At 42.7% G+C, this 16,242-nt stretch overlaps 1 protein-coding gene across 1 annotated transcript in view; it reads right to left on the reverse strand.

The window, feature by feature from the left end:
- ANKRD13D (ankyrin repeat domain 13D) overlaps positions 1–11,780 on the reverse strand; it is a 31,095-nt gene extending 19,315 nt beyond the window's left edge. The window contains exons 1-8 of the mRNA XM_026686624.2: positions 11,321–11,780; positions 8,465–8,600; positions 6,609–6,733; positions 5,444–5,489; positions 4,753–4,896; positions 4,444–4,633; positions 1,288–1,354; positions 1,083–1,164 (exon numbers count right to left, since the gene is read on the reverse strand). Of these exons, the coding sequence (XP_026542409.1) occupies positions 1,083–1,164; positions 1,288–1,354; positions 4,444–4,633; positions 4,753–4,896; positions 5,444–5,489; positions 6,609–6,733; positions 8,465–8,600; positions 11,321–11,410 (880 nt within the window). The 5' untranslated portion in view covers positions 11,411–11,780. The remainder of the gene's footprint in view (positions 1–1,082; positions 1,165–1,287; positions 1,355–4,443; positions 4,634–4,752; positions 4,897–5,443; positions 5,490–6,608; positions 6,734–8,464; positions 8,601–11,320) is intronic.
- Between the last annotated feature and the right edge of the window lie 4,462 nt (positions 11,781–16,242).

Genomic DNA, 16,242 nt, shown 5'->3' on the forward strand with positions numbered 1-16,242 from the left:
CAGCTTATCCATGAATATATACTGTATACTTTCTTCAGAGCTGGTTGGTATTTTCCCTAATCATAGAAAGGAATGATGAAGTTTTAGAGTGTTTAAATTACTCGTCTCTTTTTACCGGTAAAATCATTTTGGTATTCTGGAAGCCCAGCAACAAGGAAGGAAAAGCTTCCACAATTTGCAAGAATGGATCTGTTTTTCAACATGCATTCAGTACAAAAACAGTTTTTCTCTCATTAAAAAAGTATTTTTAAAAATCTTTTAATAGTGCTATCCTGTGTTATCTAAATGTATAAGAGTAAGGCATATTGATAAATTGAATGCATTGTCAGTATAGAATCCTATTTTTAATCACCTGAGAGTAAATGCCATCAAATTTATTATTTAAAAATGTTAAAAATGCCAGCAATATTAGCTGGTGTTTCATTTTAATCTCTATACAATAGTTTGATTGTTGATTTGATACTGTATTGATTTATTTACTACATCTGAGATTGCCTGGAGTGAAAAGTACCATATAAATTTCATAAATAAATGAACAAATGAGAAATCAAGAATCACCTCGGAGGCTCTCTTGCATTTTATGTAAGAATTCAAAATTTACACTTTGTTTAAAAGATGCTACATCTAGATTTCTAAGTAGGTTTCTTATTATTCCAAAGCCACAAAGACCAGCACCTATAATCTTGTTATTCAAAAATCTTTCTTCCTATACTGTTTTCTATTCCCCCGCCCCCATATAAAATATTTTATCACAAGTAATAGAGCTTTAAAGTTCATCAGGTTAGTCATTCTCTTTCAGTTCAACTTATCTCACAGGGGTGGAGAGATATAACACCGGACATAGCAGTGCTTTATTCAGTGTATTCAATTTTTGGGAAAGATGTAAACATAATAAATAAGTAAATGAAATATAAATATTCCATGTTGAATTTGCTGAGGACAAGACAACCAAGGTCAAAGAACAATTACTAAAGAGAGAGAATGAATAACTGGAACTATCATGAGGACAAAGTATTTACAGCATAATAGACTGGTTAAGTCAACATGGGTTCAAAACTGGAAGTAGTAAATGTGTGCTCTACCTTTGTTGCGTGTTTTGTCCTGGTCAGACAGGTGCTCGGTACGTGTTTTGGTGATAAGCTCCACATTGCTGGCACTGTAAACCTGGAGAAGCACAAACTCATTTATATTATTTGATTCCTTCAAAGACTGCTAATTAGAAGTACAGAAGATAAGCTAAATCTTGACATTTATGTTGGATAATTATACAAAGACAGAGAATTGTACCTTGGCTTCGTAACCACTGATTACTTCCATTTTCTCCGAGCGCCAGCCCCAGATGCCAGATTTGTTCCTGAATAGAAAGATATTCCTGAGTCAAGTATGACAATGGCCCAAACTTGCACATGGAATGGATTCCTATTTCAGTCTAAATCTCAAACTCTGTGGTGCTGAAATGATAAATAACTTTTTGTGATCTCCCCACAAGAAATAAAGTTGTTATACTATGTTCTGACAGGATTCCCACTGTCAAACAGACCACCTCTTTTATCTGGAGAAGCTGGTGGTCAGCTTCATTAGGAGAGCAGAAGGGCATTCGGTTAGTACTCCAATTTTTTGTGTGCAACCCCAGACTTGCACATCAAAAACTGAATCACTGTCAGAACTCATGTGCAAGTCATCTGGGGTTCTGGATACAAGTCACCTTAATTGTGCACACAAAGCCAGAGCCCCGTCAGACTATGTTCTTGCTCTGTCTTTGGTACATACCTAGCACAGCTGGATTGTTACCAGGATCTTTGTCACTATTTCACAGTTTTATTCGTGGATAAGGATACATAAAACCTTTCTTTATCTGAACTGCATTTCTTTTCCTGTTTTTAGAGGTAGGTTTTTTGGTGCCTATCTGTGCCCAGAACCTCTGGAGGATCTATGCTACCAGGAGAACTTCTTCTCTGGCATTCTTCTTCATGACATTTGGATAAGGATGGGTCGCTGCCTTCCTTCACAGAAGGGAATGTACTACTCGTCTCCTGGCCAAGTTTTCCAGAACTGCTGAGACATCATTGCTGCTGCATCTCAACTCTGCCCACTTTTCTCAATTCTCTCTCTCACCCTGAACAAGGGCTGTGCAGTGTAAGGAAATTCCAAGTGACATTAGCTTTCTCTTCCACCCTGTTGTTCCCCCTTCCCAATCCAGCCAGGATGGATGCATGGAAGCTGCTGGCAGGAGACAGAACAGGAAAGGCCGTGCTAGAAAACATGTTGAGAGTTCAGCAAGCATGCCTTGTAGATGGCCAATGAAAACATGGAGGTGCCCATGGAGCAGGGAGATGTGGAAGTAGCAAATCCTGAGGTCACCCTTGATAGCATGAGTTCTATCAGTTATACAGTTTTGGTTGTACAAATCTAGACTGCAAACACACAGCTGGATCACTGCCATCCATGCATTACACTGCTTGGATAAGCAGACAGTCAATTCACAACACCAGGGTGAGATCAAGTAACTTAGGAATTATGTGATCCCTAGTTTGAGAATCCCTCACCTAAAAATACCGTGTTTCTCCAACAATATGGCCTCCACCAATAGGAAGCCCCAGCATGATTTATTGGCATAAAATCAAATTAAGCCCCTTCCCCCAAATTTAGGCCCTTTTTAAACATGCGAAATGGGGGGGGGGATGGGGGGGCTTGCCGTTAGGAAGTACTTTGTTGCATGCCTGGATATGGTGCTGCCTGCGTTGGTGGGGCACTTCATATCAGGAGACTCGGTGCTCGCGCTTTGCTCGGAAGAGCGAATTGGAACATTTCGGGCGCCTCCGCCGCTGCCTCCTCGCCCATCGCAGGTGGCGGCGGCAGCGGCAAGCGGCGGCGCTTCGCTGAGGGAAAAAGAAGACAGCGCAGCCGCCTTGCTTGCTTGCCCGCCCCGGCCGGCCTCAGGAGTGGCGGCGGTGGCGGAAGCAGGGGCGCACGCTCCTGCCGGCGAAGGGAGGAGAGGCGAGGAAAGAGAAAGGGAGCGCGGCAGCGGCGGCTGTCACAGTATCGTCTCATAGCGGGGCAAGGCTGGCAAGCTGAGGCAAGCCGCCCCAGAGAGCGTCGCTGCCGACCCCATCGTGAGGATAAAGGAGCGGGACAGAGATTCAGTCAGACGTCAGCCTCGGCTAGAGAAAAGAGCCAGCCTCTCGGAGCACGCCGGCGTCTCTCTCTCTCTCTCTGTGTGTGTGTATGAAAGAGCTCGCCTTGCTCGGAGCATTTGGCGAAGCACGCGAGTTTCGCAGTCGGAGAGGGAGGCGGCGGCGAAAAGGACGCGGCAGCAACGGCAGGATGCTGCAGTTGGGCAAGGTCAGGACCTTGCATTGAAACAGCCCGGGGGGGCCACGCAGCCCCCTCCCTCCAGCCCACCTTGAGGATTTGCCTTTTGTTGTTGGTAAACTTGGCTTCAGGCGCTCCTGTCGCCGCCTTCCCTTTGCCTTCGAGCAAAGCGAATTATTTTAAAAACCTCCGCTCATCCCACCAGGGCGCGCCGGAGCCGTGTGGGCTGGGCAGAGCCAGGAAACACCCGCGGCTCGCTTTCCCGGCTTTGCCCAGCCAGCACGGCTCCGGCGCCCTGGTGGGATGAGCGGAGGTTTTAAATATTCGCTTTGCCTTCAAAGACAAAGGGAAGGCGGCGACAGGAGCGCCTGAAGCCAAGTGTCTCCTCAGGGCTCCGGTTGTAGGGAGGAGCCCTGACTGGCCGCACGTGGCTGCGCCAAACGCTGCGGCGTTGCTCTAACGCCGCGGCAGCAAGGGAGAAGGAAAAGCAACGGTGGCGGAAGGTCTGCCGAAGCTGTCGGCCGGCCGCCCACCCGGATGCATGGGGGGGGGGTAATTAAGTCACCCCCGAAAAGACGGCCTAGCCGTTTTTTCGGGGGTCAAAAAAAAATAAGGCCCGGCCTTATTATGTGAGAAACACGGTATTAATTACATTAAATGCTGTTATTGCACAAATAGACCTGCCTATACCTCTACCTTTAAAAAGCCTTAACTAAAGAGACTAAGTGGTGTTTCCAGAGCAACTATTTTCTTGTGTAAGGAAACCTGGTCTTCCAGTAACCAGATCAAAGGCAAAAGTAGGGTGTTGAACTGTATTTTGTCATAATAAACTTCAAGCCATTTCCAATATAAGGCTTCCTGAAAAAACTATTTAGTGCTCAAAGAATCAGAGAGACTTTCTTTCCAAGTTGGGTCTCACTTCAATTTTGATTTCCTCGGCTCCCTCTTATGGTATGAGAACATCAAGCAGCTTACAGGATCAAAGCAAAATCTTCGGTAGTTTCTCCTGCTCTTGCTCCCCAACAATTGCCACACAGGGTCACTATGTTCCTGCTCCTCCCGCACAATCCCCCATATATGGGCACTGATAAGCACTGAATAATACATTCCCTTCCTTCTGCCAAAACTCACCGCTCGAAGGCAATATTCTTGGTATCAAGGTGGGTGGAGACAATAGGAGATGTGAGGCGACTGGCAACATGTTCCTCCGAAGGCTGCATGGCAGCCAGCATCAGCTCAGGCTCATGCAAGGCTAGTGACAATGTCTCAGTGTACACAACCTGCTTATCATGGTCAACTTCCATCACCACAGCATTTTCATCTAAAAAAAGGGGGAGGAGAAAGAGGATGAAAATGCAACCTTGGAAGAAAAACACTTTCTACCAAAACCACATGTGTCACTGAGCACGCGCCCATCTCCCAAGAAAGGGATATTCTGACCTTCGCCTTTAAAGATGTAGCTGCGCCGGCCCCGCTGCCAGGTCATGTGCTCAAAGCCCAGTAAGGTAGTGTCTACCCGCAGGTTTTCACCCCGCTTCCATACCCGATACACATCGCTTGGACATATTTTGGAGACAAGAGGCACTGCAGAGAGAGAGAGAGAGAGAGAGAGAGGAAGATAATAAACAGAGGCATAAGGATCATTACCTGGAACTATTAAATAATGAGTCACATTTGTACAAGACTGTTTTCCATGAAGGAATTATAGCCTCTTTAAAAGTAGGGTAAGATGAGACAGCAACATGCCTAAGAGTAAACAACAAATTTAATAGGTCCCTGAGGCATCTGCGTGGGACCTTCCAAATTATCACTTAAAAACTTCGGAGCACTACTTGTGTTATCACATGTTAAAATCCCCTGGATAGACTGCCCATGGAAGAAGCCACTGCACTGACTGTAGAACAAGAGGCAGAATTCCTTTTTTCACAAAACAAACAGTTAGTCCACATGCTCTGCCAATGATACCCTTTTTGAAAGTTAGTGGCCAAATCTATTCTGAAAAGTAATGATAATAACCAAACAAGGAAATCTCATTCCTTAGTTCAAATATTCTTCTGCACACCATCTTTTCTATCTTGTGTTCATTTTTTCTCTTTACTCACTGAATTATACACCTGAAGTACTGACTTACCCCAGCTGGTAAACTCCCACTTCATTTCCACATAGAAGTCAGGGGCCTGAGGAAATGGAAAACTAATTCATTACAAACCAGAAGTGAAATCAGTACAAACAAGAGAAGGGACAGGAAGATACAACCTCTGTATGTTTTTCCTCTGAAATAGACAGGGCTTAACACTATGACAAATCTTTTGTCAGTAGGAGTATATTATGCAATTAGGTTTGGCAACTAGCAAGGCCACGAATGTTTCAAAAGACACTGAAGAAGAAAATATTTAAAAGTTCAGTGCTGATGTTTTCAGGATTCCCAGAAATTACTTCTGAAATCCTGAAAGTGTGCCATTCCAACATATTTCCTACAAATTAATATGGTAAAGAAATATAACTGCACATACTTCGGACAGAAATAAAAGATGTTAATGTTGTTAACTGCAAGTAGTCCTCGACTTACAAGGCTTACTTACTGACTTTGAAAAGGTTACTTACAACTTGTCCTCAACATTACAACTGTCACATCACCCCTGAAGTCACAGGATGGCATTTTGTGCACTTGGCAGCTGGCTCACATTTATAACCAGATGCAGCATCCCAGGATGTTGTAATAAACTTCAAGCCATTTCCAATGTGATTGTATTTTGTAATATTTTTGCCATTTTCCAGCAAAAAGCAACAAACAGTGCCTATTGGATAAACTGGATTGAGACTTACAACTATGTGATTCGCTTAATGACTGCAATGACTCACATAAAAACAAGTCCGGTTATGTAATGATTCAGCTTACAATTGCAACAACTTGCAGCCAAAATCCCAGACTCAATAGTGGTCATACATTAAGGACTGCTTGTATCTAGACTATTATTTTTTAAACCAAATGCAGCCAGATCTTAGAGAAAAACAGAAGAACAATCCACAAGAGCAAACTTCTCTAAATGTATGTTCTTCCAAAGTGCAAGATTACATCTTTCATAATACGAGCCAACATGTTTTCCTGAGAGGCACCAAATTGAGGAAAGCTGCACAAGAAATTGTTTGACAAGGTTTAATTTCCTCCTCTTTACAACTTTTGGCAAGAATATTTGACAAAGCCAGAGGATAGATATCGCAAAATAAATATTTGCAGACTCCAAAAGAGAATGGAAAATACTCCAATTTATCTGGAAGATTATATTAATACATACCCTACGTAGTTTGTTGAGTAATTCTGGAATACCAGCCAGTCGTCGTGTGGCACGCTGGTAATCACGATATTGGAGTATCAACTGTACCATCTCTGGATCTCCAGTGCTTACAGCTTCTTGAAGGACTAGATGCCACGGAAAGAAGGAAGGAAACAGTAAGTATCTAGCTTCTTGGATCTTCCTTCTGTTTCATTATGCCTTACCTTATCTCTAACCTCAGTTGAATTTTACTCTATTCTCACATCCAGAAGAATCAGATTCAACCTCTTTATCTATCTGTATCTATATCTATCAAAGGAAACATCTAAATGCCAGAAGAACTGGAATTGTGTTTATTTATGTCAACAGTGCTAGGAACCTGAGCAGAAAGAGTGGGAAAGGTACCATAATACTAAGAAAATTGCACAGTGGAAAGCCCACTCTTCTATCTGCAACTTAAATATTCAATTAGTTGAAGGTTACATCTCAGCTGACACAAAACAAATGCAATCATGAGGAAACTTGACTTTTTGGTAGATTTCACAATGAAATCTGCTGAAATATGAAGATCTCCTTGCTGAATATATTTGGTGTAGACAATTTGCTTTTTAATAACTATGAATGTTATTATTTATGTTAAGGATATAAATCAATTAGATGGTTTGGCAAGAATGTTTCACTGTAGTGTATTTGGTTAAGTCATTTTTCTTCTTGAAAGAGAAGTCTAAATTTTTTCAGAAGGTTTCAACATTAACATAATTCCATCTGATTTATATCATGGTGTTTCAGGAAATCTGTATAGTTTCTGTTTTAATGGTTTTGCTTCACAGATTTGCTTTTTTATATCTTAAAGAAAATTTTAAAAATTAAAATTAAAACCTAGAGTGATTAACCATTAGAAATACAAGTAGTCCTTGACTTATAACAGTTTGTTTAGTGCAATTTGAAGTTACAACAGCACAGAAAAAAGTATCTTATGACTCTTTTTCACACTTATGACAATTTCAGCATCCCCATGGTCTCATGATCAAAATTCAGATGCTTGGCAACTGACTCATATTTATGATGGTTGCAGTATCTCAGGATCACATGATCACTTTCTGCAACCTTTGCTTTGCAAGCAAAGTCAATGGGGAAGCCAGATTCACTTAACAAAGGCGTTACTAACTTAAGAACTACAATGATTCACTTAACAACTGTGGCAGGAATGGTCGCAAAATGTGACAAAATTCACTGAACAACTGTCCCACTTAACAACATAAATTTTGGGCTCAACTGTGGCAGTAAGTCAAGGACCACCTGTGGTCTATTGGCGGTCTTAAAACAAATACACAGTAAGAAGCATTTATGGTCACCTCATGGAGACATTTGGACAAACTTGTCCTTTTCCAGAAACAAGTGTGAAAGATAAGGAGTTGACCAGAGGCTTGAAGGAAGTGAGACTTTACTGTCTCATGAGAAAACAATGATTTCCATCCTTCACTGTCTATTCCTCACAGCAGATGTCACAAGTCCTTAATTTTTCAATAGTTTTGCCTTCCTGTCTCCAACTTTCAATCCTTTCCAATTTTCTACCTTTCTCTGCCTGCCATATAAGAAATTATTTTATTTTAAAAAATGAACCCTACAGCCCATTTTATTTACTTAATTCACTCCTATAATCTCCATTTGATAATCTGTCCCAAAATATTTTAAGTGCTCTAGGCTAGGAAGTTTACATACCTAACAAGCAAAAAAATCTAACAGCTTTTTACACTGTTAAGCAGGTTTTTTTTTTTAAATTTGTACAAACTAAAATATTTTGCCACAGAAGCCAGGAAGTAAAGGAGGAACACATCTAGTTGCTCTAGCAATACAGACTTTCAACTATGTCCTACCTGTCCAGCCATTGGCATTCTCCTGACCCACACTGGCATTGTGTCGCAGCAATACACGGGCAGATTCCAAGTTCCCAAGGGACACTGCCAATTCCAGAGGTGTTCGGCCACGTGGGTCAAGCATTTCAATATCATGCTGCAAAAGAATCAGAGGATTAATAATCTGGATAAGAAATGTTTTGCAGGTAAAACAAGCATGGTGTTTAACTTCAACTGCAAGCTCGATCAATTTTCAGTGCTGGGATCAGTCTTGAGAATGGCCTTGTTCAAATATCTTCTGTTAAAGAATGCCATTCAGCCAGCACTTGTTCTCAAATATTGCTCTTTATCTCTAAGGCCATCCAGGATTAGATATAATTCATAGAGTTAACTGAACTGACACAAAGGACACTAATAGGAATTGTAATATAGTTTTATCCACTAGCAGCTAGCTGAAGGACTAAAGAACCAACATTGCTGTATAATGTAAATTAATGCCTACAGTGGTATTTCAGCCCATAAATTGTTTTATAATACAGTACTGGTATTCAATTTTGACTTCCTGATGAAAGAGTCTTGCAATGTTATCCTCCAGTTTCGTTATTATAAAGGTAGCCATTCACATCAACAATCTTTCCTTCTGACAAAAGGGACCAAGATCAGCCCAATTGGATTTGCTTTTTAATGACAGAAGGTATACACTACAATGCATACTTACACAGTAAATAAAAAAATAAGAAACAAAAATTAACATGTTTTGGAGCAATGTAGTTAAGATTATTTAGAGGAGGTTAATTTAATAAGCATCCATCTACACAATCTAATAGCTACTAACACTACAGCAAGGAATTATAGAAAGTTGATTTGTAATTCACTAGTGGGAAAATATGTTGGGGCAAAATCTATTCCAGCCTTGTTTCAACAATGAAGGACACAACTATTGCAACTCTGAGAAACTGTCATCCAGCTCAGTTTAAAAATGAGGGGGCACCAACTGTTGTTCCATGGTATAAATTTTTCAGAGATATTTGACTCACTAATGAATGAACCTCAGATTACCAATTAAATTCAAAGGGAATACGTGGGTTGAACTTAACTAGTCACACATTTTACATAGGATGGATGGATGGATGGAAGGAAGGGAGGGAGGGAGGAAAAGAAAGGAGACTCGCTTAAAAAGTCTCACCACTTCTACTCCCAATCATTTGCCATTTATAAACTTGTTGCTCTATCCTGACCTAGTAGTCCCAATACTCTCTTACTAGCTCTTCTTCAGAATTTTCACATTTGTAGAGACACGGAGGAAAAACCCCAGGGAGGGTAAACAGGACACAGTAATTGCCTTTAGCACCATATTTATAAACTTCCAGAAGTATCTGGATGGCTAGATGACTCAAAATATTAGTTTTCCAAAATTCACTTTCCAGATGCTCCAAATAATTTCCTTTTCCCCCCAGAAAACAACAGGTAGGATTTTTTTTTACTTTCTGAAGTTATTATCATTTCATAGCATAGACCTTTGAAAACTCAAATGAACTGATCCCCATTTTGTCTCAGTTCCAAAATAATTATCAGGCAAGATTCTTTCTATAATACATAGCCCAGGTGTTCTGGTGATACTATTCTCCTTGTTTTAACCTCCAGGTAGAAAAACAAATATATAAAATTAGCAGGAGTCCAACAAACTACCAATCTGAGACTGTCTATTTCTATCAATTTTTTGGAGCACAAATGCCTATCCAATGCATGATGTTAATCTGTGGGACAAACAGGAAGTGAAATCTGCAATGCATTTTTGATAATGTTAAACAGTGCACTGCAGAAAGCACAAATAGGCACAGGCTCAAATAGCCTATAAAAAGTAGTAAAAGGAAGATTTTCAGCAGTGACTTACAGAATCTTTTAGAATAATGCATCCATCCCTGGATAGTGTACATGCACTAATGATGACCATAATGGCATTCAACCATAGTTGAATATCACTGTAAGTGATATTCTGTGAAGTCTTCATTTTATTTGTTTAAGTGTAGAAATGGACAAAGAAAGAGCCAGGGTCAATTGGGTACACACATGCTTAAGTTTAATAATATTTTATTCTTTCCCAAAATGGTGGCCATTTATACATTATTGTCCTGAATAAGAAGCTGAAATGGGAAGGAGAATAGGAAAAGCTTGCCCTCCATACCAGAGGATGTTATAATCATTACCAGGCCAGGGGCATACACGCCAACTAAGTGTGATCCTTTGCCCTCATATACCCTGTCTGGGGGAAGCTGCAGAGTAACTATGATTGAAAGCACACTAGACTGTGGGATTTCAAGCTGAGTGCCAAAAAAGGAGGAGTATTCTTTTCTCTGAAGCGCCTATTGTTAAGGTAGGTCTAGTATGTGGGGATTTCCAAATGTGGCTTGATCTACATAACTATCCTCAAACTGCTCCTTGGGTTGTAATGAAGAGGAAGAAAGGAGAGTTCTGAGACAGGAGAGAAATAATGGAGATGCAGCACCAGGGTTGCTACCCCGAGACTGAGGAAAAGAGTGATTCCCAACTAGTATCTGGAAATAAATATTCGTCGGACATTTTCCATGCCAGTAAGGAGGAAGAGAGAAATTCATTAGAAGCGGGTTCCATGGGATGCAAGTGAAATCTAGATTAGAAGTAGCCATCTCGGGATTAGGGGAATCACAGGCCTCGTTCACTGCCCCCTCCCCTGACAGCGAGGGGATGAAATGGGGAGGCAGAAGAAGCTCGGGACTCTCTCCATCACAGCCCCTTCTCTCTGCGCCCCTGGGCTCGGGCTGAGAGGGAAGGCAGGCTGGGCTGGGTGGATAGAGCAGAAAAACAGACGTCCCGGACCGGGGAGGGGGCTCCGCGTACCTGTCCCTTGCGCAGCTCGCTGTCCAGCGCCTGGTGCCGGTTGTGCCAGACGAGCAGGTGCAGAGGGAAGGCGTCTGCGATGCGGGCCATCCCGTCACCATGTCCCCGCGCCTGGCCGGGTCTCCGCTCCGGTCCTTCTCTGTCCGAGGCCTTCCCGGGTGACGGCTACCCAGCCAGCAGCAGCAGCAGCAGTTCCCGTCCTGCTCGCCTCAGCGCTGGGCCCGCTGCGGTGGCGGAGGCGCTGCCGAAAGGCGAGGCGAGGCGAGGGAGGGGCGCCGCGCGGCCTGGCCGGGGTGCGCTGCAGCTCCCGAGGTCGACCCAGAGCCCGAGAGCGGCGGCTTGGGAAGAAGGGGGCGGGCCTCCGAGGCGCAGGGAGGAGACACAGCGGTCGGGGCGCGGAAACCTGGCCCGGGCTGGGCACTTTTCCGGCCTGGTTCTCAACGCCAGCCCACGCGAGAGGAAGGCACTCGGAGGGTTTGGGCGGCAGCGGCACCCCCCCCCGTGCGTCACCGAGGGACCCGGGCAGCGCAGCACGCGCAGACTGAGAGGCTGGCTAATGCCCGGGGGTGTCCCCGCTTCCCGGTTCGCCTCCCTACGCGGGAGAATGAAAAAGAAACGGCGCTGCGTCGGTGGGTTCGCTTTGCAGCGGGGCGGCCGGGCGGCCCTTTTCCTCCCTGACTGCAATAATGCATAGGTTTCGCAGGGGAGAGAAGCATTTCTTTCTCAGGTTGTTTCGTTTACCGCAGCGTTTCGTTCTGTGCCACGTCGTTTTAGCTCCAGAGGGGAACGGTCTCGTCAAGGCTCAGTTGTGGAACACGGGGGTCCAGAAAGGGAGGCATTTGAGCATGTGCAGAATGCCTTTCCTTTGGCAGAGAATACAGTACAGTTTGCAGAGTGTGAGAGCTCTAGCCTGCTGTGTAACTAAGTCATATATTCCAACAACGCTAAGTAGATATATTTGTTTAAAAATTAACTTTTATATTGTTCAAACATTTGGGATGGCGACTCCTCTTAACATGTAATCCTGTCTCTCTTTATTAGATTTGAACAATCTTGGTAGCTTAGGGTCATACTTAGGCAAAATGAGCTTGATTGACCTTAGTTAAACTTAGTTAAACCTCTTGAGTAGACACTACTTGGATTTCAGGGCATTCTTCCAAAAATGAATTGTAAAAGTTCTGTCATTTTACATCCAAATAGCTTTCAAGGATCAGGTTTTCTATTGCAGTGCCTGTTTACTCTCTCACCCCCCCAGGCAGGTCAGATAACTACCAGGCCTGTCTGAAGGGCTGTCCTGAACCAACTTCATCAAACGGTTGTGTTTATTGATTGAAGGGACAGGAAAATTGGCACCAAGTGAACTTGAAAAGAATTGGCTTCTTTCTTTGGGAGAGGCCTCCTATGATTAGGCCTCAAAAAATGTAGCAAAGGAAGTGAAGAGGCGGTACTGTAAAAACACCAAGGAGAAAATACATTAGGCTAAGAAAGCTTTTTTTCTTTTTTTAGTGAGATGACCAGGAATCCTCAGTTAAGCAGGTTTGCTCTTCAACTAATAAAAAAATATACCTCAGGCTTTCTGGGAAATCAAGTTTATCTTTTTCATTTTTTGCAAAGTCGCTCTTGCATTCATTTTAACAGGCACTGATGTTGACTTTCAACTGTGCTTTTACACTGCAGTACATTTCTGCCTAACTTATATCTGTATTTATCTCCAGTAAGCAAGATGACTTCTGAAGGTAAGTCTGGTCTAGCCTGAATTCTGCTGTGTTTATTTTTGCCAATTTATGGGACATGGTTATGTTTTCAGGAAAACCAACAATAAAAATTAGGGGTACCAATACATTTTATTGATTATGGATTCTATATTTCATCAGATGCCTGGTGTTGTCTTCTATTGGAGATATGTGTATCATCCATTTACCCATCCATTCATCCTATCAGTGGCTGAGCCCTGAGATACTGATCATAATAGCACAGGAACAGGCATAAAACACCAGCTCCATAGAAGCAGAGGTCTACCACAGGACCAGAAGTGGAAGTGCAGACTGCAGACAGGTCTTGGAGACAGTCCAACACATAACGCCAGAGTGTAAGATACAGGCAGGAACAGCATACATGGAATAGCACAACAAGTAACTGACCGTGTGTACAGGAACATCTGCATAGTGCATGGGCTAGACCCGTGATGGTGATCCTATGGCACGTGTGCCAGAAGTGGCATGCAGATCCATTTCTGCCAGCATGTGAGCCGTCGCCCGGAACAAATCTACTGCGCATGCGTGCATGCCTCCCGCCAGCCAGCTGATTGTCGGGTAGCTGCTATGCATGTGCAGGGATGGGGTGCATGTGTGTGGGTCACGCGTGCATGCGTGGGGGGTGGGTTGCACACGCATTGCATTATGGGTACAGGCATGCATGCGCACGTACTTTCGGCATGTGACAAAAAGGTTAGCCATCACTGGGCTAGACCCTCCCAAGTCTAAATGGGAGATTCCACTTAAGGTTTTGGAGAATAAGAGGTCGAATATTCTGTGGGACGTACACATCCAGACAAACAGATGGGTACTAACCAATCAATCAGACACTGGTAGTAGATAAGGATCAGATAGCACTGGTGATACATGTAACAGTGCCAAGTGACAACATCAGAAAGGAGTATGACAAGCTGGAGAAGTATTGGCTCCTAAAGGAAGAATTTGAGAGAATGGAGAAAATAAAGGCCAAAGTAGTCCCAGTGGTGGTAGGAGTGCTCAGGGCTGTGATTCCCAAGCTGGCAGAATGGCTCCAATAGATCCCAGTAACAACATCAGAGCGCCCTGTCCTAAAGAGTACAGTACTAGTAAAAGCTAAGATACTATGTAGGAACAAATTCCCAAGTCTCTAGTAGAGGGCCTGAGATTGAAGAAGACACAGACCACCCATGGGGGGATTTTTTTAAGGAATGCATGTACACACACACACACACACACACACCCTTGGTTGCAGAAAGTGCAACTTGTAAATATATGTTGATTGCCAAAACACCCAAATTTTGATCATGCAACTGTGGGAATGCTGCGACAGCAGTACATGTGAGGACTGGTCCTAGGTTACATTTTCAGTGCTATTGTAACTTCAAATGGTCACTAAATGAAGGACTTGTTGTTCAGGACTTTGTGTACCGGTATATCTAGGTTGTATGCAAAATCCAAGTATTTGCAAATTGAAAATTCATCCCAGCAGCAGTTACAATTTTTGAAATGTACTTATATTAGCATTTTAAATTTGTACTTGGGGTTTTTGGTATGTTCTCTTTTATAGTTTCTGACTAGAAGTGGAGGAAAATGTAACCAAATTGCGTGCTTACACGAAGGGTAGTATCTTACAGGTCCAATAAAGTCCAAATTAAACAGAACATATTTTCTGATAAATTCTAGTTAATCTATTCCTGGTGGAAAATCCTCTGTAAAATGATTTTGCTGAAGCATAGCAACTTGTGTGTTAGCAGAAGTATTTTGTCACCGGTTTCAAAATATTGCTTTTCTTAATGTAAGAAATTGTGTTCATTCTTTTGCACAAGCCTAATTTGTCTTCTGGGAACAAGCAGAACCTTATTGGCCACTGATGGCATACGGACGGACGTTGCAATACTGTAATAACATAGGCTCAGTCCTACCATTGTGCAGAGGGAAGCAGCTACTTTGGGTGGTAGGGGCTAGGAAACAACTATGAGACAGAGGTTGGGACTGGCCATCTTGTAACCTATCTTGAATCCCTGGGCTCAGCAATTCTATGAATTACATTCTACCATCACTGCTGAGATTTGAGGGGTCGTGATATGGAAAAAAGATACACCATTTTGGTTTTTGTCATAGGCAAGCTTAAATATTTCTCATGATACAACCACTGATCAGTGATTAGTTCATTTGCCACTGACAAGTGAAAGAGAAACTGAACTAAAACAACTTTATTAAAGTTGTATGTCTCTCACTCAACAGACTGCAAAAATGGGATCGTTAGATGGCAGTGAAGAGAATCATTTTGTGATCTAATGGCCCAGCAAGACAGGCAAAACGTTCTCAGAAGATGAGAACCAAATTTGATTTTATTAGTTTTTAAAAAGAAATGACTTTATTGCCTGAATAAAAAAAATAACTTCAATGACTTCAATATCTGGCTGGTGATTTATATAAGCAGGCAAATGAACTCCCAATATGCAGTTGATAATATTGGGTGCTGACAGTTATCTGGATGGAAATGAGCACAGAATTGATGTATTTAAGGATGAATGAAGGATTTATATATTCTTATAGAGAGCATATGTACCTAGAATTTATCAAAATGAAAGTGGCATACTTTTCCCTCCCAACTGTTATGAACTGAAGTTACAAATTTTGCTAAACCAAAATTTGTTTTCCAAATTACAGTGGTCTAGTTCAGAGTTCCCAAATCTTTCTGGCTTGGCGGACTGGCAGGGGGGAAAGGAGATGGGTTTCGTGTGAGTGGTGGGCAAGCACGCGTTAGTGCAAATTGACTATGTGGGCATGCGCTCACCCACTGCTCGTGCAACTGGGGGTGGGTGTGCACTCACCCACCACTTTTGCTGTCCGGTTCTGCATGCTTAAGGCCCAGTAATGGGCCGCCGTCCGGGGACCCCTGGTCTAGTTCACACACTACACTTTGTCAAAACCCAACAAACCACATTGTGGCCCAATATACTGGGTAAACCAGCTTATTGACTGCTATAGCTATAATGCCAAATGAATATGTACAGATGCCATTAAATCTAGTTTTCGTAGCAATGTTATAGAAGTCCTTTGCCTTGGGGAAGGGGCTGGTCTTCCCAGCATAATCCTGAAAGTCTTGAGATCCTAAATCTTCTATCTAAGAACTGACCAAGGGTACATAGCTTTCAAGACCATCCAAAGTCAGGTATTTTATTG

Source organism: Notechis scutatus, chromosome 1, assembly GCF_049901735.1.
Source record: "Notechis scutatus isolate UNSWTSFEM ecotype Mainland chromosome 1, rNotScu1.2, whole genome shotgun sequence".
Classification (NCBI taxonomy): Eukaryota; Metazoa; Chordata; class Lepidosauria; order Squamata; family Elapidae; genus Notechis; species Notechis scutatus.